The sequence below is a fragment of the Pseudophryne corroboree genome, chromosome 4 (assembly GCF_028390025.1).
Source record: "Pseudophryne corroboree isolate aPseCor3 chromosome 4, aPseCor3.hap2, whole genome shotgun sequence".
Taxonomy (NCBI): domain Eukaryota; kingdom Metazoa; phylum Chordata; class Amphibia; order Anura; family Myobatrachidae; genus Pseudophryne; species Pseudophryne corroboree.
Window position 1 is genome coordinate 198,714,705 of NC_086447.1, and position 25,805 is coordinate 198,740,509.

Consider the following 25,805-nt stretch of genomic DNA (forward strand, 5'->3'; position numbering starts at 1 on the left):
CAAAGAAAAAAAGAGGCGCAATGAGGTAGCTGTGTGAGTAAGATTAGCGACCCTAGTGGCCGACACAAACACCGGGCCCATCTAGGAGTGGCACTGCAGTGTCACGCAGGGTGTCCCTTCCAAAAAACCCACCCCAATCAGCACATGATGCAAAGAAAAAGAAAAGAAAAAAGAGGTGCAAGATGGAATTATCCTTGGGCCCTCCCACCCACCCTTATGTTGTATAAACAAAACAGGACATGCACACTTTAACCAACCCATCATTTCAGTGACAGGGTCTGCCACACGACTGTGACTGATATGACGGGTTGGTTTGGACCCCCCCCAAAAAAGAAGCAATTAATCTCTCCTTGCACAAACTGGCTCTACAGAGGCAAGATGTCCACCTCATCTTCACCCTCCGATATATCACCGTGTACATCCCCCTCCTCACAGATTATCAATTCGTCCCCACTGGAATCCACCATCTCAGCTCCCTGTGTACTTTGTGGAGGCAATTGCTGCTGGTCAATGTCTCCGCGGAGGAATTGATTATAATTCATTTTAATGAACATCATCTTCTCCACATTTTCTGGATGTAACCTCGTACGCCGATTGCTGACAAGGTGAGCGGCGGCACTAAACACTCTTTCGGAGTACACACTTGTGGGAGGGCAACTTAGGTAGAATAAAGCCAGTTTGTGCAAGGGCCTCCAAATTGCCTCTTTTTCCTGCCAGTATAAGTACGGACTGTGTGACGTGCCTACTTGGATGCGGTCACTCATATAATCCTCCACCATTCTATCAATGTTGAGAGAATCATATGCAGTGACAGTAGACGACATGTCCGTAATCGTTGTCAGGTCCTTCAGTCCGGACCAGATGTCAGCATCAGCAGTCGCTCCAGACTGCCCTGCATCACCGCCAGCGGGTGGGCTCGGAATTCTGAGCCTTTTCCTCGCACCCCCAGTTGCGGGAGAATGTGAAGGAGGAGATGTTGACAGGTCGCGTTCCGCTTGACTTGACAATTTTGTCACCAGCAGGTCTTTCAACCCCAGCAGACCTGTGTCTGCCGGAAAGAGAGATCCAAGGTAGGCTTTAAATCTAGGATCGAGCACGGTGGCCAAAATGTAGTGCTCTGATTTCAACAGATTGACCACCCGTGAATCCTTGTTAAGCGAATTAAGGGCTGCATCCACAAGTCCCACATGCCTAGCGGAATCGCTCCGTGTTAGCTCCTCCTTCAATGCCTCCAGCTTCTTCTGCAAAAGCCTGATGAGGGGAATGACCTGACTCAGGCTGGCAGTGTCTGAACTGACTTCACGTGTGGCAAGTTCAAAGGGCATCAGAACCTTGCACAACGTTGAAATCATTCTCCACTGCACTTGAGACAGGTGCATTCCACCTACTATATCGTGCTCAATTGTATAGGCTTGAATGGCCTTTTGCTGCTCCTCCAACCTCTGAAGCATATAGAGGGTTGAATTCCACCTCGTTACCACTTCTTGCTTCAGATGATGGCAGGGCAGGTTCAGTAGTTTTTGGTGGTGCTCCAGTTTTCTGTACGTGGTGCCTGTACGCCGAAAGTGTCCCGCAATTCTTCTGGCCACCGACAGCATCTCTTGCACGGCCCTGTCGTTTTTTAAAAAATTCTGCACCACCAAATTCAAGGTATGTGCAAAACATGGGACGTGCTGGAATTGGCCCAGATTTAATGCACACACAATATTGCTGGCGTTGTCCGATGCCACAAATCCACAGGAGAGTCCAATTGGGGTAAGCCATTCCGCGATGATCTTCCTCAGTTGCCGTAAGAGGTTTTCAGCTGTGTGCGTATTCTGGAAAGCGGTGATACAAAGCGTAGCCTGCCTAGGAAAGAGTTGGCGTTTGCGAGATGCTGCTACTGGTGCCGCCGCTGCTGTTCTTGCGGCGGGAGTCCATACATCTACCCAGTGGGCTGTCACAGTCATATAGTCCTGACCCTGCCCTGCTCCACTTGTCCACATGTCCGTGGTTAAGTGGACATTGGGTACAGCTGCATTTTTTAGGACACTGGTGACTCTTTTTCTGAGGTCTGTGTACATTTTCGGTATCGCCTGCCTAGAGAAATGGAACCTAGATGGTATTTGGTACCGGGGACACAGTACCTCCAACAAGTCTCTAGTTGGCTCTGCAGTAATGATGGATACCGGAACCACGTTTCTCACCACCCAGGATGCCAAGGCCTCAGTTATCCGCTTTGCAGTAGGATGACTGCTGTGATATTTCATCTTCCTCGCAAAGGACTGTTGAACAGTCAATTGCTTACTGGAAGTAGTACAAGTGGGCTTACGACTTCCCCTCTGGGATGACCATCGACTCCCAGCGGCAACAACAGCAGCGCCAGCAGCAGTAGGCGTTACACGCAAGGATGCATCGGAGGAATCCCAGGCAGGAGAGGACTCGTCAGACTTGCCAGTGACATGGCCTGCAGGACTATTGGCATTCCTGGGGAAGGAGGAAATTGACACTGAGGGAGTTGGTGGGGTGGTTTGCGTGAGCTTGGTTACAAGAGGAAGGGATTTACTGGTCAGTGGACTGCTTCCGCTGTCACCCAAAGTTTTTGAACTTGTCACTGACTTATTATGAATGCGCTGCAGGTGACGTATAAGGGAGGATGTTCCGAGGTGGTTAACGTCCTTACCCCTACTTATTACAGCTTGACAAAGGGAACACACGGCTTGACACCTGTTGTCCGCATTTGTGGTGAAATACCTCCACACCGAAGAGCTGATTTTTTTGGTATTTTCACCTGGCATGTCAACGGCCATATTCCTCCCACGGACAACAGGTGTCTCCCCGGGTGCCTGACTTAAACAAACCACCTCACCATCAGAATCCTCCTGGTCAATTTCCTCCCCAGCGCCAGCAACACCCATATCCTCCTCATCCTGGTGTACTTCAACACTGACATCTTCAATCTGACTATCAGGAACTGGACTGCGGGTGCTCCTTCCAGCACTTGCAGGGGGCATGCAAATAGTGGAAGGCGCATGCTCTTCACGTCCAGTGTTGGGAAGGTCAGGCATCGCAAACGACACAATTGGACTCTCCTTGTGGATTTGGGATTTCAAAGAACGCACAGTTCTTTGCGGTGCTTTTGCCAGCTTGAGTCTTTTCAGTTTTCTAGCGAGAGGCTGAGTGCTTCCATCCTCATGTGAAGCTGAACCACTAGCCATGAACATAGGCCAGGGCCTCAGCCGTTCCTTGCCACTCCGTGTGGTAAATGGCATATTGGCAAGTTTACGCTTCTCCTCCGACAATTTTATTTTAGGTTTTGGAGTCCTTTTTTTTCTGATATTTGGTGTTTTGGATTTGACATGCTCTGTACTATGACATTGGGCATCGGCCTTGGCAGACGACGTTGCTGGCATTTCATCGTCTCGGCCATGACTAGTGGCAGCAGCTTCAGCACGAGGTGGAAGTGGATCTTGATCTTTCCCTAATTTTGGAACCTCAACTTTTTTGTTCTCCATATTTTATAGGCAGAACTAAAAGGCACCTCAGGTAAACAATGGAGATGGATGGATTGGATACTAGTATACAATTATGGACGGACTGCCACGGTTAGGTGGTATAAAAAAACCACGGTTAGGTGGTATATATTATAATAATAATACAATTATGGATGGACGGACTGCCTGCCGACTGCCGACACAGAGGTAGCCACAGCCGTGAACTACCACACTGTACACTGGTTGATAAAGAGATAGTAGTATACTCGTAACAATTAGGATGACACTATGACGGTATAAAGAATGAAAAAAAAACCACGGTTAGGTGGTAGGTATATAATAATAAATAATACAATTCTGGTCGGACGGACTGCCTGCCGTGTGCCGACACAGAGGTAGCCACAGCCGTGAACTACCGCACTGTACACTGGTTGATAAAGAGATAGTAGTATACTCGTAACAATTAGGATGACACTATGACGGTATAAAGAATGAAAAAAAAAACCACGGTTAGGTGGTAGGTATATAATAATAAATAATACAATTCTGGTCGGACGGACTGCCTGCCGTGTGCCGACACAGAGGTAGCCACAGCCGTGAACTACCGCACTGTACACTGGTTGATAAAGAGATAGTAGTATACTCGTAACAATTAGGATGACACTATGACGGTATAAAGAATGAAAAAAAAACCACGGTTAGGTGGTAGGTATATAATAATAAATAATACAATTCTGGTCGGACGGACTGCCTGCCGTGTGCCGACACAGAGGTAGCCACAGCCGTGAACTACCGCACTGTACACTGGTTGATAAAGAGATAGTAGTATACTCGTAACAATTAGGATGACACTATGACGGTATAAAGAATGAAAAAAAAACCACGGTTAGGTGGTAGGTATATAATAATAAATAATACAATTCTGGTCGGACGGACTGCCTGCCGTGTGCCGACACAGAGGTAGCCACAGCCGTGAACTACCGCACTGTACACTGGTTGATAAAGAGATAGTAGTATACTCGTAACAATTAGGATGACACTATGACGGTATAAAGAATGAAAAAAAAAACCACGGTTAGGTGGTAGGTATATAATAATAAATAATACAATTCTGGTCGGACGGACTGCCTGCCGTGTGCCGACACAGAGGTAGCCACAGCCGTGAACTACCGCACTGTACACTGGTTGATAAAGAGATAGTAGTATACTCGTAACAATTAGGATGACACTATGACGGTATAAAGAATGAAAAAAAAAACCACGGTTAGGTGGTAGGTATATAATAATAAATAATACAATTCTGGTCGGACGGACTGCCTGCCGTGTGCCGACACAGAGGTAGCCACAGCCGTGAACTACCGCACTGTACACTGGTTGATAAAGAGATAGTAGTATACTCGTAACAATTAGGATGACACTATGACGGTATAAAGAATGAAAAAAAAACCATGGTTAGGTGGTAGGTATATAATAATAAATAATACAATTCTGGTCGGACGGACTGCCTGCCGTGTGCCGACACAGAGGTAGCCACAGCCGTGAACTACCGCACTGTACACTGGTTGATAAAGAGATAGTAGTATACTCGTAACAATTAGGATGACACTATGACGGTATAAAGAATGAAAAAAAAACCACGGTTAGGTGGTAGGTATATAATAATAAATAATACAATTCTGGTCGGACGGACTGCCTGCCGTGTGCCGACACAGAGGTAGCCACAGCCGTGAACTACCGCACTGTACTGTGTCTGCTGCTAATATAGACTGGTTGATATTTAAAGAGATATTAGTAGTATACAACAATACTATACTGGTGGTCAGGCACTGGTCACCACTCCTGCAGCAAAAGTGTGCACTGTTAATTAATATAATTGTACTCCTGGCTCCTGCTAACAACCTGCAGTGCTCCCCAGTCTCCCCCACAATTAATTATAAGCTTTTAATTTATACATTGATGACTGTGCAGCACACTGGGCTGAGCTGAGTGCACACAGACTGAGTCACACTGTGTGACTGACTGTGCTGTGTATCGTTTTTTTTTTCAGGCAGAGAACGGATATAGCAGAGAGAAGTGAACGGATATATTATATTAAATAAAAGTTAACTAGCAACTGCACTGGTCACTGACTGTGGTAAACTAACTCTGTCTGCGACTCTGCACAATCTCTCTCTCTCTATCTAATCTATCTCTATTCTAATGGAGAGGACGCCAGACACGTCCTCTCCCTATCAATCTCAATGCACGAGTGAAAATGGCGGCGACGCGCGGCTCCTTATATAGAATCCGAGTCTCGCGATAGAATCCGAGCCTCGCGAGAATCCGACAGCGTCATGATGACGTTCGGGCGCGCTCGGGTTAACCGAGCAAGGCGGGAAGATCCGAGTCGCTCGGACCCGTAAAAAAAAACATGAAGTTCGGGCGGGTTCGGATTCCGAGGAACCGAACCCGCTCATCTCTAGTACAATCTAGAATTCTATTTAACTGTATAGCATGGTAATAGCCGGGAATGTGCAGGAGCTGCTGTCCCCCTTGGTATTTTCTCCGGAATAGGATATCATGCTTACATCTAGGTGTGTTACTGCCCCAAACAAATGCTCGAATAAGATTCTGAATATCTCGAAAACCCCAGAGGAGGGATATGTATGGGAAGGGTTTGAAGAAAAAACAATATTCTTGGGAGGGCATTAATTTTGACTACATTAATTCTACCAAACCAGGATAACCGCAATCTCCTCCACTTCTGGAAGTCCATGCGAAGCTTTTTCAATAAAGGGCCAAAGTTCAAGGAAAATAATTTAGACAGATCGTTGGAAAGCACGACCCCCAAGTATTTTAATTTGTGGTTATGCCAGGTGAAAGGGAAGGAGCACTTCAAACCCTCCACCACATTGGGAGAAGTAGTCAGGTTCAGTGCTATGGATTTGGAATAGTTTATCTTAAAATTAGAAAGGGCTTCGAACCTGTCAAATTCCGACATCAGGCTAGGGAGAGAAGTGACCGGATTCGAAATTAAAGCGAGCAAATCGTCGGCATAAAGAGCCAATTTGTATTCGTTCCCTCTCACTAGCAGACCAGAGATATTTGATTAGCCCTTATACTCCTAGCTAAAGCTTCCATGCACAAAACAAAAAGTAGCGGGGATAATGGGCATCCCTGTCTCGTGCCATTTGAAATAGTAAAGGAATCTGATAGGAAGCCATTAATCTTAATTCTAGCGGAAGGGGTAGTATAGAGAGACAAAATTCTGTGGAGAGAGGCATTGCCCAACCCTAGGTGTTTCAAAATACCAAACAAAAAATCCCAGTCCACCCTATCGAACGCTTTTTCAGCATCGGTCGATAACATAATTGAGGGGGACGCCGTTTGGTTGGTATAGTGAATCATACTGAGCACCTTAGAGGTATTATCCCTGGCCTCACGACCTAAGACAAAAACGGCCTGATCTCCATGTATCAAGTCCGGTAGTAATAGCTTAAGGCGATTTGCAACTAATTTGGCAAAGAGTTTTATATCAATGTTTAGCAGTGAAATCGACCGGTAACTGGAGCAGAGACTGGGATCTTTACCCTCTTTGGGTAAGACAGTTACATGAGCTTCGAGGGATTGAGGAGAAAAATGTGACGTTTCAGAAATCGTGTTAAAGGCTCTTGTAAGAAGGGGGGTCAATTTCTCCTTGAAAGCTTTATAATAGGCAATAGTAAACCCGTCAGGGCCCGGACTTTTGCCGCTAGGTGATGAATTAACAGCTGTCAGAACTTCCTCAGTAGAGAAAGGGGCATCTAAACCATCTGCATCCTCTTTGGACAAAGCAGGGAAGTCCAGGGATCTCAAATATTCCGATGCAGCTGCTTGGTGGGATAACCGATCTGTCCTTTCAGTCGGCCCAGAAAGATTATATAAAGTGGAATAATAGTCCTGAAAGGCTCTAGCAATTTGCAGAGTTTCATGGTGGGGTTGCCCTTGACTATCTTTAATGGAATGAATAAAGGTAAGTGCACGCTGCTCGCGAAGAGCTTTGGCTAACAATTTCCCAGGTTTGTTGCCCCATTCTACTTCTATTCTATTCTATTTTAATTTCAATTGTATTTTAATTGCATTTCATTTTTGTATCACTTTCTCTATAGCTTCGGCTTCCTAAATACTAATTTATTAACACTATAGTTTTTTCACTGGTATGCTACGCTGGGCTTTCTGGCTTATGCTGGTGTTTTGGGGTGCCACACCCTGCACCTAGATATAGCGCTAGGGACCCCAAATATACAGAGACGCCTTGATGCGGCTTTGGGGCTTATTCACACATTTGCGCAAATATGTGTAACGAAGATCTCTGAATACTATTATGTGGAATTTATATCTGGTTGCGGTTATCATTCAGGGTGCTGGGGGAAACAAATGCCTTTTTTTCTTGCTTAGAAATACCCCTCCCTTTCGAGCACCTGAATGATATCACTAAGCTAATTGAGCATCTACCAATTTATATGTTTGTTGCCCCATTGGTAATATCGGCTCCGACACTTCCGATACGAAAACCTAACTCCGTCAGAGAGCAATTTATTCATATCGGCCCGAGCAGCCTCGAGATCAGAATAATGTTGGGGGGGTCTGAGATTTTTTGTGCAAAAGTTCTAGGGATTTTATCTTAGCCAGTAAATCATCCCTAAGCTGTTCCCTCTGTCTTTTACGAAATGAGCCTAACTGAATACAAACCCCTCTTAGGACGCATTTATGTGCCTCCCACACCAAAATTTTTGAAACATCATCTAGATCATTAGTGCTGATATAGGAGTCTATAGCAGCATCAAGTTGGGAACGACATACCGCATCCTGCAATAAAGTGTCATTAAAACGCCATGACCATTGACGTCGTGTGCCAGATGGTAGGCGTATTGTAAGGTTAACAGGGGTGTGGTCGGACCATGCAATTTGCCCTATGGAAGTGTCGGAAATTAAGTGTAGGTGCCGGTGACTTAAGAATAGGTAATCGATTCTGGAATATGTCTGATGGGGGTGGGAGTAACAGGAAAAATCCACCTCCGAAGGGTGTGATCAGCTGGTGGTCAAGCAGGGCGCGTCTCACCCTCCTATACTCCTTCTCCGGTCTGTGAGCAACCTTTTTAGAGTGGTCGTAAAGGGGGTCTAGGGTCCAGTTCAAATTGCCTCCCATCAGCACCACTCCTTCAAGGAGGGGCTCCGCAGCTTCCAGAACCGATGACAAAAAAGAAGGCTGCTTAATGTTGGGAGCGTAAACATTCAAAAGTGAAAAATATTGGCCATAAATATCACATTTAACCAGCAACCCCCTACCTTCAATTAATCTATGGGAGGTGGCATTAAGGATAGGTAGGTGACGAGCTAATAGAACCGCCACTCCCAATGTCTTACCAGAAGGGTTATTAGCCATGAAGATGTGGGGGTAATAGTGACACCTAAGCGACTGCACGCTACCAGTCTTAAAATGTGTTTCCTGTATTAAGGCTACGTCAACTTTCTCGTCTCTAAGCCATTTAAGGAGATAAGATCTCTTCTCAGGAATATTAAGGCCTTTTACATTAAGAGTAGTTATACGTAAATCGTCAGACCCATTACAAATCAAGCTCGAGCATATTTGCTTTAGACATCTCTACCATCAGTATATAGAAGAGGGAAGAAAAAACACTATGAAAGGGCGATAGAATGAAAAGGAAACCAGGAAAAATCTAGAAGGAAAATGCAGTGAGGAAAGTTACACTGCAAGGTAAATCAATATCAAGCATTACTAACAGCGATATGAGAGAAAAAACTGCTGCAAAAGGGGTAGGAGCGGAAACCTGCCGACTCCTAACCCGAAGAGACAGAGGATGCAGCTTAATGGGGGTCCTTCGGGGGGCCAAGGACGGCGACCCACCACAGTACAATATTTCACATAATGCAAAGAAATACCTAGGAATAAGAATGGGTCATTATAAAATATATAGAAAAAAGAACGAAATACCATGAAAAAACAATCATCGGCAATAAAAATTCAGCCGAAATATGTACCAAACATTTCCTATCGTTAACATAACACCTATCTTAAGGAACTATAACAAAACAGATCACATGCAGTAGAAACATAATGTAGCGCAAAGAAGAAAAATCACATATGCGCTTGAAAAAACAGGAACATTCCCACCAAAACAAGGCAAAGAAAAAAGTCCCAATCATGGAGGTTCAGAAGACTGAGAGCTGGCAGGATGAGTTCCCCACATACGCGGGGATCGTACTGGTTGCCACATGTCATCTGTAGGAATTACGGCAGGTATGACAGGTTGATGATGATGCCTAGAGCTGTGAGGAAGGCCGGTAGTTCGGACGGATTAGAAAGCACCGCTACCTGTCCTTTATGAGAAACCTGAAGAGAAAAAGGGAAGCCCCATCTATATTTCAGTTCAAGTTTCCGAAGGGAGTCAGTAAGGGGCTTTAGGGCTCGGCGCTGTTGCAAGGTTGACTATGCCAGATCAGGGAATAACTGAATCCTGTCGCCTTGGAAATCAATACCATCCAGCTGGCGGGCTTTTCTCATTATCTCCTCCTTTTGGGCATAGTAGTGGAGCCTACAGATCACATCCCTAGGTCTGTCAGCCAACAAGCCACGGGGACGGAGAGCACGGTGAGCTCTGTCGAACACTATGTCCTTGTTGGGATCCAGATCAATAAGCTCTCCAAATATTGTAGTCAGTGCAGTCGTCAGATCGGCCTGTTGGACACTTTCAGGGATGCCCCTGACCCTAATATTATTTTGCCTCCCACGGTTATCCATATCGTCAATGCAGGATTTGAGAAAGGAAACATCACCCCTCTGATGAGAAATCACCTCTTGGAATTTAGTTAGAGTGTCAATATTAGCTGTCTCGTGTCGTTCCAGTATATCAACACGGGACGCAATTTGAGACATGTCTTGTTGAAGTGCTGTCACCTCTCGCTTGATGGTAGACAATAAGCGCGTTTCTAAGGCCGAGAAATCTTGCTTCGTAGGAAGTGATTTAACTTGAGAGAGAATCTCGCTAATCTCTGCTGTCAAAGAGGAGGACAATGGAGGTTGCGGAGTCTTGGGAGACGCCATGTCGTCCACTTGAGGCAGCAATACTGTGGAGTCAGGAACAACAGAAGTGGTGGCTGGGCCCGCCGTGGAAGTAGTCAAAAACTGACGGAGTTCCAACGAAAGACGGGTCACAGATTTTGGGGTCTTGTCTGGCTTGGTCTTGGCCTTTTTCTTCTTCGTGCCTCTCACCATGAGATCGGTCTGTAAAGAAGGTGGTGTAGTGTATCACTTTTCACACATCCTAGGTAATATGAAAATGCATGGGTCATCGCCGTGCGGTGGCCCCCCACGTGGCTTTAAGGAAACATCAGGCAAGCAGTAACACCATCCGAACGAGAACCGGAGGTCCTCCCATGGTCACATATGAAGCTGTGGTCCGGGCCGGCCACGACTTGCAAAGCAGACCGCGGTTTTCCGGGTTAATCAGCCACCCGTGAGCGGCCCAGAAATCAAATGTCGTAGCGGGGCATTTGTGCTCGTTCCTGCACAAGTGTCGAGGGCTGACGGGTGGCAGGAGGGGCTGGAGCATATAGTATAGTCCCTTTTATTCCCTCAGCTCCAGGGAGCCGGGTGGTCCTGCGTGGCAGAAGGTGTTGGCGACAGTATGGGCGCTCTCGGGTGGGTAGGGGCCAAATAAGCTGCTTACCGGGATGGGCACAGCGTTTATGCAGTGCAAGGGGCTGAATGGGCTTACCCCTCCAGGAGCACTGCCCTCCGATGGACCTCTGTCCCGTCGCTGGAGTCCCGCGGGCTGCCTTCCCAGGGTGACCTGGGGCACCGGGAGCAGGCAGGAACTGAGCGGGTGTAGAGAGGCCACGTCACAAGATGGCCGCCGGGCGCCTCACAACGCCGCTCGATCTCCGGAGATTCTGACAATCCCGGGCAGATAATGCACGTACGGGGGGTGTGGGCTGCAGCCTCCGGCGGTGTCCAGCGTCAGCGGCAACGGCAGGATGCAAGGGGGAAGGCCGCGGCTCTACTCCGATGATCTTGGAGAGCTCGCCAGCCTGGGGAGGAAATTGAGGCCCCGGTCTGGGAGATGTTTGCAGGCCACAATCCGCGGGAGCTCCAAGGGCTGCTCCCCGATTCCGCGGCACGAGCTGGGGTACTCTAAAGGAGTCAGATGGGACCAGGGATCCCCCCAATATAAATCAGAGGCTCAGAGGGGGTATATAAAAGGGTTATATAGCCCCAAATTGCAGGAGCTCATACTGCGTGCAACTGCCTTCTTTCGAGGTGGACTGTTAAACACTCATCTAGCAGGTGTTGGGATTCCGCTGTCAGTATTCTGATCCTGATATCATCCCATTTTGACCAAGGTTTCAAACACTCTCATCCCTCTTTCTACTCTACTTGGAGAGGCTCAAGGGTCTGGAGGATAGGGCTTCAACCATGAAATCTAGGCTTCCCTTCAGTTGGGAAGAATGTACCAAGAGGCTTCTGTTGCATAACGTCATGTTTAGCTCTATGTAGGCAAAGGGCTCCTGCTCCACTAGCATCTTACTTGCTTCCAGATTTTAGTAGAAACTACAGTTGCGGATGGCGATAAATAGGCCCCTAAGCCACTCACAGGTGTTGCAGCTGCTTTTGTGATCTGGGAAAAGTATTTTATGCTGCAAAAAGTTTTCAGGTTGTACTACCAACCTGAAACCAATAGTGGATGTAATCTTTGTCACAGAGCTGTGAATTCCTGTTAATCATCCTCCTTTATTTTGCTGAAGAGCAGATGTTTTAGGCTTTTGCTGTTTGCGCTGCAGCTGCTCACCAGAGGAAATATGCTTTTGTTTTGTTTCATCAAATCTTCAGACTCCTCAGAGTCATGGAAGCAGGCCACAGTACAGACACCATTTTATGATGTAAAGCACCTATCTGTACATGCCTGTGCTTCATGGGATTGTGGAATTCATGGGGCACTTACTGTATAGTAAATTGCAGACCCTCTTTAACCCAGCTACCACCACAAAATGACTGCATTCTACACATCCTCAGAGGTGATGGTATTCTCCGTGTCACTATGTTTTTTTGAGAGATGTCTTTCGCTTGACCAGTCACATTATATGTGGGAAAGTACATCTAATGGGATAACTCTATCAACGAAAGAAAATCACCACAAATACAGATGTATTAATGACTATAACAAAATCAGTGGGTTCATTCTGGACTTGTGTGTATGGTCATCTTCTAGGAGAATAAACAGTCCTCAGTGACACCAGAAAAGGCCTGGCACATTGTCCCTTAGGGATTGCTTAATTTGGCAGGACAAGTGGTTAGACAACTTGGAAAACGACTGCAGCTTCTGTCGTCATATTTACTCACAAGACTTATTTAACAGATTCACACAAGTAGTATTTTATGAGAAACCTTAAAATGTTCAATTTAATGAGGATTAGCCCCAGGGCAGATGTAATGCGGTGGGGGAGGTGTTGGGCTGGACAGACACCTTCCCTGCTCTGCTGGCTATTCCCCTGGCACTCCTCCCCAATTTGTGCTCATTGGCCACTAGCTGCCAGACTCCTCTCCTCCACTAAGTTAATTAGTGAACCATAGCCTCTCTATACAGTATGTCACTTTTAATCTTTAACTTTTAGGATTAGGGAGACTATATAATTATTATTTGTAATTATGGTGAGGGGGGGTGGGGGGGAACCAAACATTGTATTTGCCCCACCTTGGGACTTTTGGCTATGAGGGATGGGCTCTTCTCCTTATGGAAGGGGGTGCAGGGGGCCACTGAACATCCGAGCAATGGCCCTGGTTACCCCCAAAGTTATATTTGGCTGGTTATACAAATTACATCTTTACTTTTTATGGTACATGCATTCACTTCTCAGCCTAGAATTCTGCAAATGGTTGAGCAGAGTGTTTGTATGAGGGTTCTTGCCAAAGCGAAATGAGGACATGCACCACAGAGACGTAACTAAGGGCCCACGGTACCTGCCTGGAATGGCACCTGCACTCAGTAATGCTGCTGTAGAGCCGCACAAAGCATAAAAGGTACGCTCCAGCCTCCAGGCAGGTACCCTGCAGCTTGTGGAACTGGAGCAGAGTTCTACTTCCCAGAGCTGGCAGCCCCACCCCCTAAGTGTGATGTCATGAAATCACAGGTTTAGGTGGTGGGGACGGTGCAGGGTGCACTGCTGCCTTGTTAAGACACTGGTGCATCTATGGGTACATTTGAGCATCCACACGCTGTATTTGGCTGCTAGCAGATTATATTTATCTGCATTCAAATAAGTGACCAGAGATGTGATGTGCTGTAAATGCTGAAAGAAAAGAACATGTGACAACCTTGGAAACTGCTGACAGAATAAAAACAAAACAAAAGTTAAATATAAGACCTATTGCTGCTAGAAGCTTACTGTATGATGCATTGCTGCCAGAGGTTTACTGTAGTGTATGACGCATTGCTGCCAGAGGCTTACTGTACTGTATGACGCATTGCTGCTAGAGGCTTACTGTACTGTATGACGCATTGCTGCTAGAGGCTTACTGTACTGTATGACGCATTGCTGCTAGAGGCTTACTGTACTGTATGATGCATTGCTGCCAGAGGCTTACTGTACTGTATGACGCATTGCTGCTAGAGGATTACTGTACTGTATGATGCATTGCTGCCAGAGGCTTACTGTACTGTATGACGCATTGCTGCCAGAGGCTTACTGTACTGTATGACGCATTGCTGCTAGATGCTTACTGTACTGTATGACGCATTGCTACTAGAGGCTTACTCTATGACGCATTGCTGCTAGAGGCTTACTGTACAGTATGACGCATTGCTGCTAGAGGCTTACTGTACTGTATGACGCATTGCTGCTAGAGGCTTACTGTATGACGCATTGCTGCTAGAGGTTTACTGTACTGTATGACGCATTGCAGCTAGAGGCTTACTATACTGTATGACACATTTCTGCTAGAGGCTTACTGTACTGTATGAAGCATTGCTACTAGAGGCTTACTGTATGACGCATTGCTGCTAGAGGCTTACTGTACTGTATGACTCATTGGTGCCAGAGGCTTACTGTACTGTATGACGCATTGCTGCTAGAGGCTTACTGTATGACGCATTGCTGCTAGAGGCTTACTGTACTGTATGACGCATTGCTGTTAGAGGCTTACTGTACAATATGACACATTGCTGCTAGAGGCTTACCGTATGGCACATTGCTGCTAGAGGCTTACTGTACTGTATGAGGCATTGCTGCTAGAGGCTTGCTGTACTGTATGACGCATTGCTGCTAGAGGATTACTGTACTGTATTAGTGTTCACTCTAGGCTGTTTTAGCAGGGCGCCGCGCCCTGCCCATTTTTTAACAGGCAAAACCCGCCCTGCCCCTTTTGCGGCGCCCTGCTAGAACAGCCGCCCGCTCCCTGCCCTCCCGGCGTGTATAGATGCCGTGCGCATGCGCGCGGCATCCATTCACGCATTGGGAGAGGGCTGGGGGAAGCCCAGCACCGACGGAGGTGCTGGGCACGCCCCCAACAGTGACGTCGCCGGCCACAGACGCTCTCTATAGTAGCGTCTGTGGGCCGCACCGCCCCCTAAAATGACGAGGGCGTGGTCACGCCCCCTAATTTGCGTGGCCGCGCCTCCATTTCGGACGCGCGCGCGCTCGTGTGCCCCCGGAGTCCGGCGCCCTGCCCCTTTTCACTCCTAGAGTGAACACTACTGTATGACGCATTGCTGCTAGAGGCTTACTGTACTGTATGACACATTGCTGTTAGGGGCTTACTGTACTGTATGATGCATTGTTGCCAGAGGCTTACTGTAGTGTATGACGCATTGCTGCTAGAGGCTTACTGTACTGTATGACGCATTGCTACTAGAGGCTTACAGTATGACGCATTGCTGCTAGAGGCTTACTGTACTGTATGACGCATTGCAGCTAGAGGCTTACTGTACTGTATGACGCATTGCTGCTAGAGGCTTACTGTATGACGCATTGCAGCTAGAGGCTTACTGTACTGTATGAAGCATTGCTACTAGAGGCTTACTGTAAGACGCATTGCTGCTAGAGGCTTACTGTACTGTATGACGCATTGCTGTAAGGGGCTTACTGTACAATATGACACATTGCTGCTAGAGGCTTACCGTATGAGGCATTGCTGCTAGAGGCTTACTGTACTGTATGAGGCATTGCTGCTAGAGGCTTACTGTACTGTATGACGCATTGCTGTTAGAGGCTTACTGTACGGTATAACGCATTGCTGCTAGAGGCTTACTGTACTGTATGACGCATTGTAGCTAGAGGCTTACTGTACTGTATGACGCATTGCTGCTAGAGGCTTACTGTACTGTATGACACATTTCTGCTAGAAGCTTACTGTACTGTATGAAGCATTGCTACTGGAGGCTTACTGTATGACGCATTGCTGCTAGAGGCTTACTGTACTGTATGACGCATTGCTGTTAGAGGCTTACTGTACAATATGACACATTGCTGCTAGAGGCTTACCGTATGACGCATTGCTGCTAGAGGCTTACTGTACTGTATGAGGCATTGCTGCTAGAGGCTTACTGTACTGTTTGACGCATTGCTGTTAGAGGCTTACTGTACAATATGACACATTGCTGCTAGAGGCTTACTGTACTGTATGACACATTTCTGCTAGAAGCTTACTGTACTGTATGAAGCATTGCTACTAGAGGCTTACTGTATGACGCATTGCTGCTAGAGGCTTACTGTACTGTATGACGCATTGCTGTTAGAGGCTTACTGTACAATATGACACATTGCTGCTAGAGGCTTACCGTATGAGGTATTGCTGTTAGAGGCTTACTGTACTGTATGAGGCATTGCTGCTAGAGGCTTACTGTACTGTATGACGCATTGCTGTTAGAGGCTTACTGTACGGTATAACGCATTGCTGCTAGAGGCTTACTGTACTGTATGACGCATTGTAGCTAGAGGCTTACTGTACTGTATGACGCATTGCTGCTAGAGGCTTACTGTACTGTATGACACATTTCTGCTAGAAGCTTACTGTACTGTATGAAGCATTGCTACTGGAGGCTTACTGTATGACGCATTGCTGCTAGAGGCTTACTGTACTGTATGACGCATTGCTGTTAGAGGCTTACTGTACAATATGACACATTGCTGCTAGAGGCTTACCGTATGACGCATTGCTGCTAGAGGCTTACTGTACTGTATGAGGCATTGCTGCTAGAGGCTTACTGTACTGTTTGACGCATTGCTGTTAGAGGCTTACTGTACAATATGACACATTGCTGCTAGAGGCTTACTGTACTGTATGACACATTTCTGCTAGAAGCTTACTGTACTGTATGAAGCATTGCTACTAGAGGCTTACTGTATGACGCATTGCTGCTAGAGGCTTACTGTACTGTATGACGCATTGCTGTTAGAGGCTTACTGTACAATATGACACATTGCTGCTAGAGGCTTACCGTATGAGGTATTGCTGTTAGAGGCTTACTGTACTGTATGACACATTGCTGCTAGAGGCTTACTGTACTGTATGACACATTGCTGCTAGAGGCTTATTGTATGACGCATTGCTGCTAGAGGCTTACTGTATGGCGCATTGCTGCTAGAGGCTTACTGTACTGTATGATGCATTGCTGCTAGAGGATTACTGTACTGTATGACACATTGCTGCTAGAGGCTTATTGTACTGTATGACACATTGTTACATTGCTGCTAGAAGCTTACTGTACTGTATGAGGCATTGCTGCTAAAGGTTTACTGTACTATATGACGCATTGCTGCTAGAGGCTTACTGTACTGTAAGACGCATTGCTGCTAGAAGCTAAAAGTACTGTATGATGCATTGCTGCTAGAGGCTTACTGTACTGTATGACGCATTGTTGCTAGAGGCTTACTGTACTATATGATGCATTACTGCTAGAAGCTTACTGTACTGTATGACGCATTGCTGCCAGAGGCTTGCTGTACTGTATGACGCATTGCTGCTAGGGGCTTACTGTACTGTATGACGCATTGCTGCTAGAGGCTTATTGTACCGTATGACACATTGCTGCTAGGGGCTTACTGTATGACGCATTGCTTCTAGAACCTTACTGTACTGTATGAGATATTGCTGCTGAAGGATTACTGTACTGTATGACGCATTGCTGCTAGAGGCTTACTGTACTGTATGAAGCATTGCTGCTAGAAGCTTACTGTATGATGCATTGCTGCTAGAGGCTTACTGTACTGTATGATGCATTACTGTTAGAGGCTTACTGTGTATGACACATTGCTGCTAGAGGCTTACTGTATGACGCATTACTGCTAAAGGCTTACTGTACTGTATGACGCATTGCTGCTAGAGGCTTACTGTACTGTATGACGCATTACTGCTAGAGGATTACTGTACTGTATGACGCATTGCTGTTAGAGGATTACTGTACTCTATGACGTATTGCTGCTAGAGGATTACTATAATGTATGATGCATTGCTGCTAGAGGATTACTGTACTGTATGACGTATTGCTGCTAGAGGATTACTATACTGTATGATGCATTGCTGCTAATGGATTACTGTACTGTATGACGCATTGCTGCTAGAGGATTACTATACTGTATGACACATTGCTGCTAGAGGCTTATTGTACTGTATAACACATTGCTGCTAGAGGCTTACTGTACTGTATGACGCATTACTGCTAGAGGCTTTCTGTACTGTATGACGCATTGCTGCTAGAGGACTACTGTACTGTATGATGCATTGCTGCTACAGGATTACTGTACTGTATGACGCATTGCTGCTAGAGGATTAATATACTGTATGACACATTGCTGCTAGAGGCTTATTGTACTGTATAACACATTGCTGCTAGAGGCTTACTGTACTGTATGACACATTGCTGCTAGAGGCTTATTGTACTGTATGACGCATTGCTGCTAGAGGCTTACTGTACTGTATGACGCATTGCTGCTAGAGGATTACTATACTGTATGACACATTGCTGCTAGAGGCTTATTGTACTGTATGACACATTGCTGCTAGAGGCTTACTGTACTGTATGACGCATTGCTGCTAGGTGCTTACTGTACAGTATGACGCATTGCTGCTAGGTGCTTAGCGTACTGTATGAAGCATTGCTACTAGAGGATTACTGTACTGTATGACGCATTGCTGCTAGAGGATTACTATACTGTATGACACATTGCTGCTAGAGGCTTATTGTACTGTATGACACATTGCTGCTAGAGGCTTACTGTACTGTATGACGCATTGCTGCTAGGTGCCTACTGTACAGTATGACGCATTGCTGCTAGGTGCTTACCGTACTGTATGACGCATTGCTGCTAGAGGATTACTGTACTGTATGATGTATTAATGCTAAAGGCTTATTATGTGACGTATTACTGCTAGAGGCTTACTGTATGACGCATTGCTGCTGGAAGCTTTCTGTATTATGTATTGCTGCTGGATGCTTTCTGTATTTTTGGAACTTCACCAGAAATATGGCAGCATCTAGTGACTGATAATCATTTTGTCAGTAATGAAACTAAGTCAACTCAGTGCATTAAAACTTTACTACAGCACAAAAATATAGTTTTATTTTAGTTCCACGTTAAACATTAAAGACACTGATCATTGAATGAAAGCCGCACAGCCACATTTGCCAGCATTGCATTCTGAAAAGTTTTTCATGATTACCTAATACAGAGGGTACAGATCTTTCTAAATACTTTTACTTACCCAGGACATGGGTGAGTGGTGAAAGGGTTTGTCATTTCAACACTATTGACACAAAGGTAAGCCAAAGACCTTGATTGTTAGGAGGTGCCTGTGGCAGCTGTAGCCTGCACAGACATATTTACAGAACAACTAGCAACAAGGTGATCACAGCACTGCACTGGAACATAACTCCCTTTCGCGCCACACTTGCGCAAGAGGGTGTGATGAGTGCTTCCGGCATGCTATACTGCCTGCTGTCCTGTTCCCGTCCCCTAAAAGAACCTTTGTTAATGTTGCACAAACCCTGGCAGGCGCACATGGAAGCCTTTCAGAGCAGCAGGGAACAGCTCATGCCTTCCAACCTTGTGGCTCAGAATGATTCGGTTAAATCAGGACCTTGGGGAGGTATGCAAGGCCCATGTTAAAAGAGGAGACCACTCAGTAATTACTTTCTGCAAAAGAGAAAGGGGTAGGTTCAATTACCCATGGGTTCCATGCACTGTGCTCTCGGAATCCTGGCCCTGCCCCCAAAGTGCCCAGCTGCTTCTCCTCTCTGGGCTTTTCCAAAAGAGGAGTATTAAAAAGTAAGCAAGTATGGGTGTACTGGGGTACTGTACTGTGGGGGTCATTCCGAGTTGTTCGCTCTGTATTTTTTTCTCGCAACGGAGCGATTAGTCGCTAATGCGCATGCGCAATGTCCGCAGTGCGATTGCGCCAAGTAAATTTGCTATGCAGTTAGGAATTTTACTCACGGCATTACGAGGTTTTTTCTTGGTTCTGGTGATCGGAGTGTGATTGACAGGAAGTGGGTGTTTCTGGGCGGAAACTGGCCGTTTTATGGGAGTGTGTGAAAAAACGCTACCGTTTCTGGGAAAAACGCGGGAGTGGCTGGAGAAACGGGGGAGTGTCTGGGCGAACGCTGGGTGTGTTTGTGACGTCAAACCAGGAACGACAAGCACTGAACTGATCGCAGATGCCGAGTAAGTTTGAAGCTACTCAGAAACTGCTAAGAAGTGTCTATTCGCAATTCTGCTCATCTTTCGTTAGCAATTTTGATATGCTAAGATTCACTCCCAGTAGGCGGCGGCTTAGCGTGTGCAAAGCTGCTAAAAGCAGCTTGCGAGCGAACAACTCGGAATGACCCCCAGTGTCCTGTCATTTTGACATTAAAATAAGTATTTTCCCCTACATTTCACATAGTCTGGATCTGAGTAGTAGCAGTGATTTGCTGCAATCACTGCTCACTGCTGTCCAAGCTCCAAAAAAACCCTTGAAGACCCCATCAGCTATAGAGTCTGGAATGTGATAACTGATCAAAGTGTGTAGAATAATCTACAGCTCTGCTGTTGTGTCTTATATGAGGAAAGAAAGGAAAGCAGAAGTTGGTTTTCAGAAAATGCACTAATTATTATAATAAAACTTCTAAGGGGGGTGTTTATCAAACGTAGGAGCGAGATAAAATTATGAGATAAAGTGCCATCAAATGCTAAATGTAATTTTTCAAACACAGCCTGTAAAATTTAAGGCAAAAGCTGATTGGCTGGTACTTTATCTCTCTCCGAGCTTTGCTAAAACCTCTCCTCAGGGCTCTATTTATTAAAAAATAAAGATTCCTTATCGCCACAACTAGCTGCAATAAGGAATTCTCCCAGATGTACCATTTGCAAGTCGCTGGGACGTCAGCACATGTGCAAGCCAGAGTCACTTGGTGGGGGGCACCACCTTCTATTTTGCCTCCGGGTGCCTGGCATGAACCCTGGATCTGAGAACTAATATGTACAAACCAATCAGCCTCTGTCATTGTTCAAACACAGGGGGTGATTCAGACCAGATCACTGCTGTGCATTTTTGTACAGCGGGCAAACAGCAATAGACTGCGTATGGTGCGAAAATGTAATTTGTGCGGGCATTCGCAAGGTGATTGACAGGAAGAGGCCGTTTGTCAGTGGTAACTGAGCATTTACTGGGAATGTCCGGAAAAACGCAGGCATTCCCAATCATTTTCAGGGAGGGTATGTGACGTCAGCTCCGGCCCCGATCAGCCTGTTCTCATCGCACTATAGGAGTAAGTGCTGGGCTGTGTAGAGACTGCACACACCGGATTTCTGCAGCTCGGGGTACACATGCGATCGCACACTTGCACAGCGAATTTACACTCCTCCTTGGGCAGCCACTATCTATACCAGGGGTGGGGAACCTCAGACCCACAGGCCGTATAAGGCCCGCAAAGCCACTTGATCCGGCCCTCCCAGGCTCACCTAACCAAGGGAGATGCCGGGCGCCCACTGAGATTTTGTTACTAGCGGGCGCCCGGCTTCTTCCCCTCAGCAGCAGCCGGAGGCAGGAGCTCACTCCTGAGCTCCGGCTTCCGGCTCTGGCAGTGTGCGTGTGTGCCTGTGCAGTGCTATGGAAGAGATGTCATGACCTGTGTGTGTATGCGGCGCTACTAGGGGTCATTTCTAATGGGGGCATATCTACTAGGGGCAGGCTAATTTTTGAGTTGATAATTTTTGTATGCCCCCCGAAGGATTTTCTAAATATCCAACTGGCCCTTGGGACCACAACCTGATCTATACGCAGCACAGCAAAGTTAACAGCCCAGCGATCAGGTCTGAATCACCCCCACCGTCTGTAAAATGACAGGAACTGATTGGTTAGTACTTTATCACTGCCTGGCCTTGCTAGTGTCCACAGGGCTTCTTCCTCCCCACAAAAGGACTTGATTTTTTTTAATCAGTACTCAGGATTTGCTGATGATCTAGAGCAGTGTTTCCCAACCGTGGTCCTCAAGTATCCCCATCAGTTCATGTTTTCCAGGTCACCTAGCAGTTGAACGGGTGTATTCATTACTCACTAACACATTATAAAAGACCCACAGTTGGAGCAAATTATTTAACTTGCAATCCTGTGAGGAGACCTGGAAAACATGAACTGTTGGGGGTACTTGAGGACTGAGGTTGAGAACCACTGATCTAGAGCACAGGTTCTCAAACTCGGTCCTCAGGACCCCACACAGTGCATGTTTTGCAGGTAACCCAGCAGGTGCACAGGTGTATTAATTACTCACTGACATATTCTAAAAGGTCCACAGGTGGAGCTAATTATTTCACTTGTGATTCTGTGAGGGGACCTGCAAAACATGCACTGTGTGGGGTCCTGAGAACCGAGTTTGAGAACCTGTGATCTAGAGTCATCCTATATAAACATATCAAAATATATAAAAGTGACACACACAAGACACATACCACCCAACATTTTAATGTTACAATTTGGCAAGAAATAATCACTGTCCCAGATCCTAAATCATTTCACATCTACTTTCCAGTAAGCCCCACTTATTTTGAGGTCCATGAATCCGGCAGTCTAGCCAATCTCATGCCTTTTGTAAATTACAGTATAAGATTAGTCCTGATACCCCTACTGGAGATTATTTAAGACACGGATGAAGAATGAAAAAGCAGTACTTAAGTCTTCTAGGCAGATGTTTTTACCATGCAAACTGATTCATGGGGCATTCTGAAAACAGCAAGGTGGTTGTGCTCGTATGTATGTATGAGGCTGGCAAACAGTTGCATTGACCCAAAGAGACAGTTGTGAGTTGTGACCTCATTAAATTACCTTTACTGCATTAATGACCTCAGACAGTAAGGAGACTACTTAGTATATGTTTCAGGGAGAAAATCTTGCTGACCTGGACTGACAGCTGTTTATCAGCGTTCTGTAAAATCCTGTAGGTGTAGACGCAGTTTTGATATCTGCAAACACAAATCAAGTCATGTTATAAAGCCGGTTTATATAGTTAAAACATTTTTTAAGATGTACCTAAAGATTGTTGAATATTTGCTGTTTGAAGGAAGCCCACATGACTATCTGTAGATCTCAATAATACCCCTTTCAAATCTCAAAGCCGGGTCCCACCCGGGGATTGGAAACGGGTCCTTCCTGGGTGGGACCTAGCACTTGACCCTTTCACACTGCCCTCCCAATCCAGCAATATCGACAATATCCCGAACCGGGTTGATATCGCGGGCGGGAGTGGAGCCGGAATCAGGAACGCATATACCCTACAACCCGTTCACACTGCACCTGACACGGTATTAAACCCAGGAATAACACTGCTTTATTCCCGGGCTGAATTACTGAGTCAGGCGAACCGGGAATTCAACCATGTCCCCTTCACACCGCACAGTGACCCGTGTCGACCTGGCAATATACCCGGTCGATACCGGGTTATTTTTGCGGTGTGAAAGGGGTATAATTTATTAAGGAGATATAGGTCTGTGTGTAGGTATGTTCCGCTGATTTTCAATCTAAGCAAATGATTTTACTGATGTAAACTATTTAATTTCCATTATGTTTCATCTGTGTGCACCCATATGCAATGTCTGCAGATTTCTAACTGCAATTTGTAATATACTGTACATGCATTTTATGGCTGTTCATAAGATTGTTATTGCTTAGTGCAATCTACTTCAGATTACCACCCTTCAACTTGTGGCCTGAACATTGTGAAACACAGTACATAGTGACTGGGCTGGGGTGTAGAGCAACATACTGTAAATGGATTATTCATTATCCATAGAAAAGCTCTATCTACGGGTATCTTGGCAGGAAATAAAGCTTTTACCTCTCAAATGCTGCTTCTGTCCTGTTGCCAGTGATAGTACCCACATGCCTATAGATTTACAATATACAAAAACTAATAATGTGTGTGTCTTAGTATGTTGAAATGTTGGGGAGTACGGATATACCACCTGGGCCTTAACGTGTACAACCATAAGGCAGTGTGCACATCTGCACTTAGAGTATGCTGGGTACATACTAGATCTTACATGTGTACAGATGATCAACAATATTTCGTAGTGACCATCACTAATTGTGTACACCCAATTCATCTATCAACCACGTACAGTACAGATATATTGCATGGGCCATGCTACACAGCAGATGCGATATATCTGTCATTGATAATGTGCAGTGTGTATGGACGACCGTGCTATAAGTCACGGGGCTATGGAGAACAGTTCTATACGAGGATCTGACAGTCTGTACAGAAACACAACTAATTTCTCACGACCCTTCAAAGAGACATAATATTCTCACAGGAATGATGATTAGTGTGTATGAACTACTGTATATTATTTGTGCTCAATCGTTAGGAAAATTGTCAGGTCGGTCGTCAGTTACATTGTTCAAGTGTGTCCCCTACATTACATTTCAGTTGTTATAACAGTAGTAATGTAGCCACTACTGTAACATATGCCTATTGTAAGCCACCACATGGAAGCTTGATCGTACACCTTATAGAGGTCATGGAACTCTGATATAAAATATAATTTATATTTTACAGTAGGCAGTATGCTATGTATAGTGATACCCAAGTTTCTATTTGTAGCAAAGCCAGTTGCCTGTATGAAGTGCTCCCGGTGTGCGTTACTTACAGGCATACCTTCCATCATGGGACACTTGCAGAATGAATCATATAACAAAAGTTACATCACTATGTTCCAAATGTAACTCATATTTTATAGTAGCTCTCTACTAAGATATATTGTACAGGATATTTTAGATATATTTATAAATATTCATACTACTTGCCTATTATGTATAAATGTCACAGAACTGGGAGATCTGATAAGTAATGGGTCACTTACAGCACACACAGGGCATATGCCCGGCAAACAGATTCGCTGTCCCGTACTAGGTAACTTCCATCCTTGCCAGCCTGTGACAGCAGATCCTCAGCTTTAGAACGAGTGATGTTGCCATGGTACCAGCAGTAAGACATCTCAGGAGGTGTCAGCGCAGTGTCTCCACAGGACCTCTCTGACTGTCCTCCCTGCAGCAAAGCCCCTAAGTGCTGCACTTGTATGTTCTCCCTAAGTTCTCTTGTTCAGAATGTTACATTCTGTTTCCTGTTTTAAAAGCAGAGATGCAAAGGAAACAGAAACATGGGGACTTCCTTATTGTAACCACAGCACAGAAGGGAGGGGGTGGAAGAAACGCATGACCAATACATACTGCAATTTTACTAGTAGCTATTGTATTACTATTCAGTTAACTCTGCAGCAAATAATAAAATGCAACAGGTGTAAGTTGTTGTTTTTTTTTATTTATCATTCATAGTGGCCAGGTTGCACATTCTTTTTGATCCTCTTTGGAATGTCTGAACGTGTAATAAAAACATAATATCATGCAGAATTAATGTGGCTTCAAAAACAATGAGTAGGAACTGCCTCCACTGAACCATATACCCCTTATTCTCAGCCTACAGATAAACATGCAGGTGGCTTGTAGTTGTGCCATGCTGTTATAGGATTCTGCGGTGCAATATGTACATATTATATATATATAAAATGTATTTATTTGTATGTATTTATTGTATTTATTTGTATTTATTTTCTATAATATTCCTTTTAAACTGGGTTGCTCTTGGATTACACAGGTTCGGTGGCTGATTAAAACCAGGTGAAATGCAGCTTGAAGTCAGCCAGCCACAGAACCTGTGTAATTCATAGTTGATCCAGTAGGACCACTCTCCATTAAGTTTTTATATTTTTGTGAGTTATGTCAATGTATTGTACTTCTAAAGACCTTTTAATTAAGAATTATTAAAC

The 25,805-nt window shown here is 45.5% G+C and overlaps 1 protein-coding gene across 2 annotated transcripts in view; it reads right to left on the bottom strand.

The window, feature by feature from the left end:
* Positions 1 to 25,077, bottom strand: part of INPP5D (inositol polyphosphate-5-phosphatase D) — a 298,231-nt gene extending 273,154 nt beyond the window's left edge. Inside the window, exons 1-2 of one of the 2 annotated variants that reach the window (XM_063915724.1) lie at positions 24,843 to 25,077; positions 22,880 to 22,943 (exon numbers count right to left, since the gene is read on the bottom strand). In XM_063915724.1, coding sequence (XP_063771794.1) covers positions 22,880 to 22,943; positions 24,843 to 24,976 — 198 coding nt within the window. In that variant the 5' untranslated portion in view covers positions 24,977 to 25,077. The remainder of the gene's footprint in view (positions 1 to 22,879; positions 22,944 to 24,842) is intronic. The other variant, XM_063915723.1, reaches the window with a different exon arrangement.
* Positions 25,078 to 25,805: the final 728 nt, after the last annotated feature.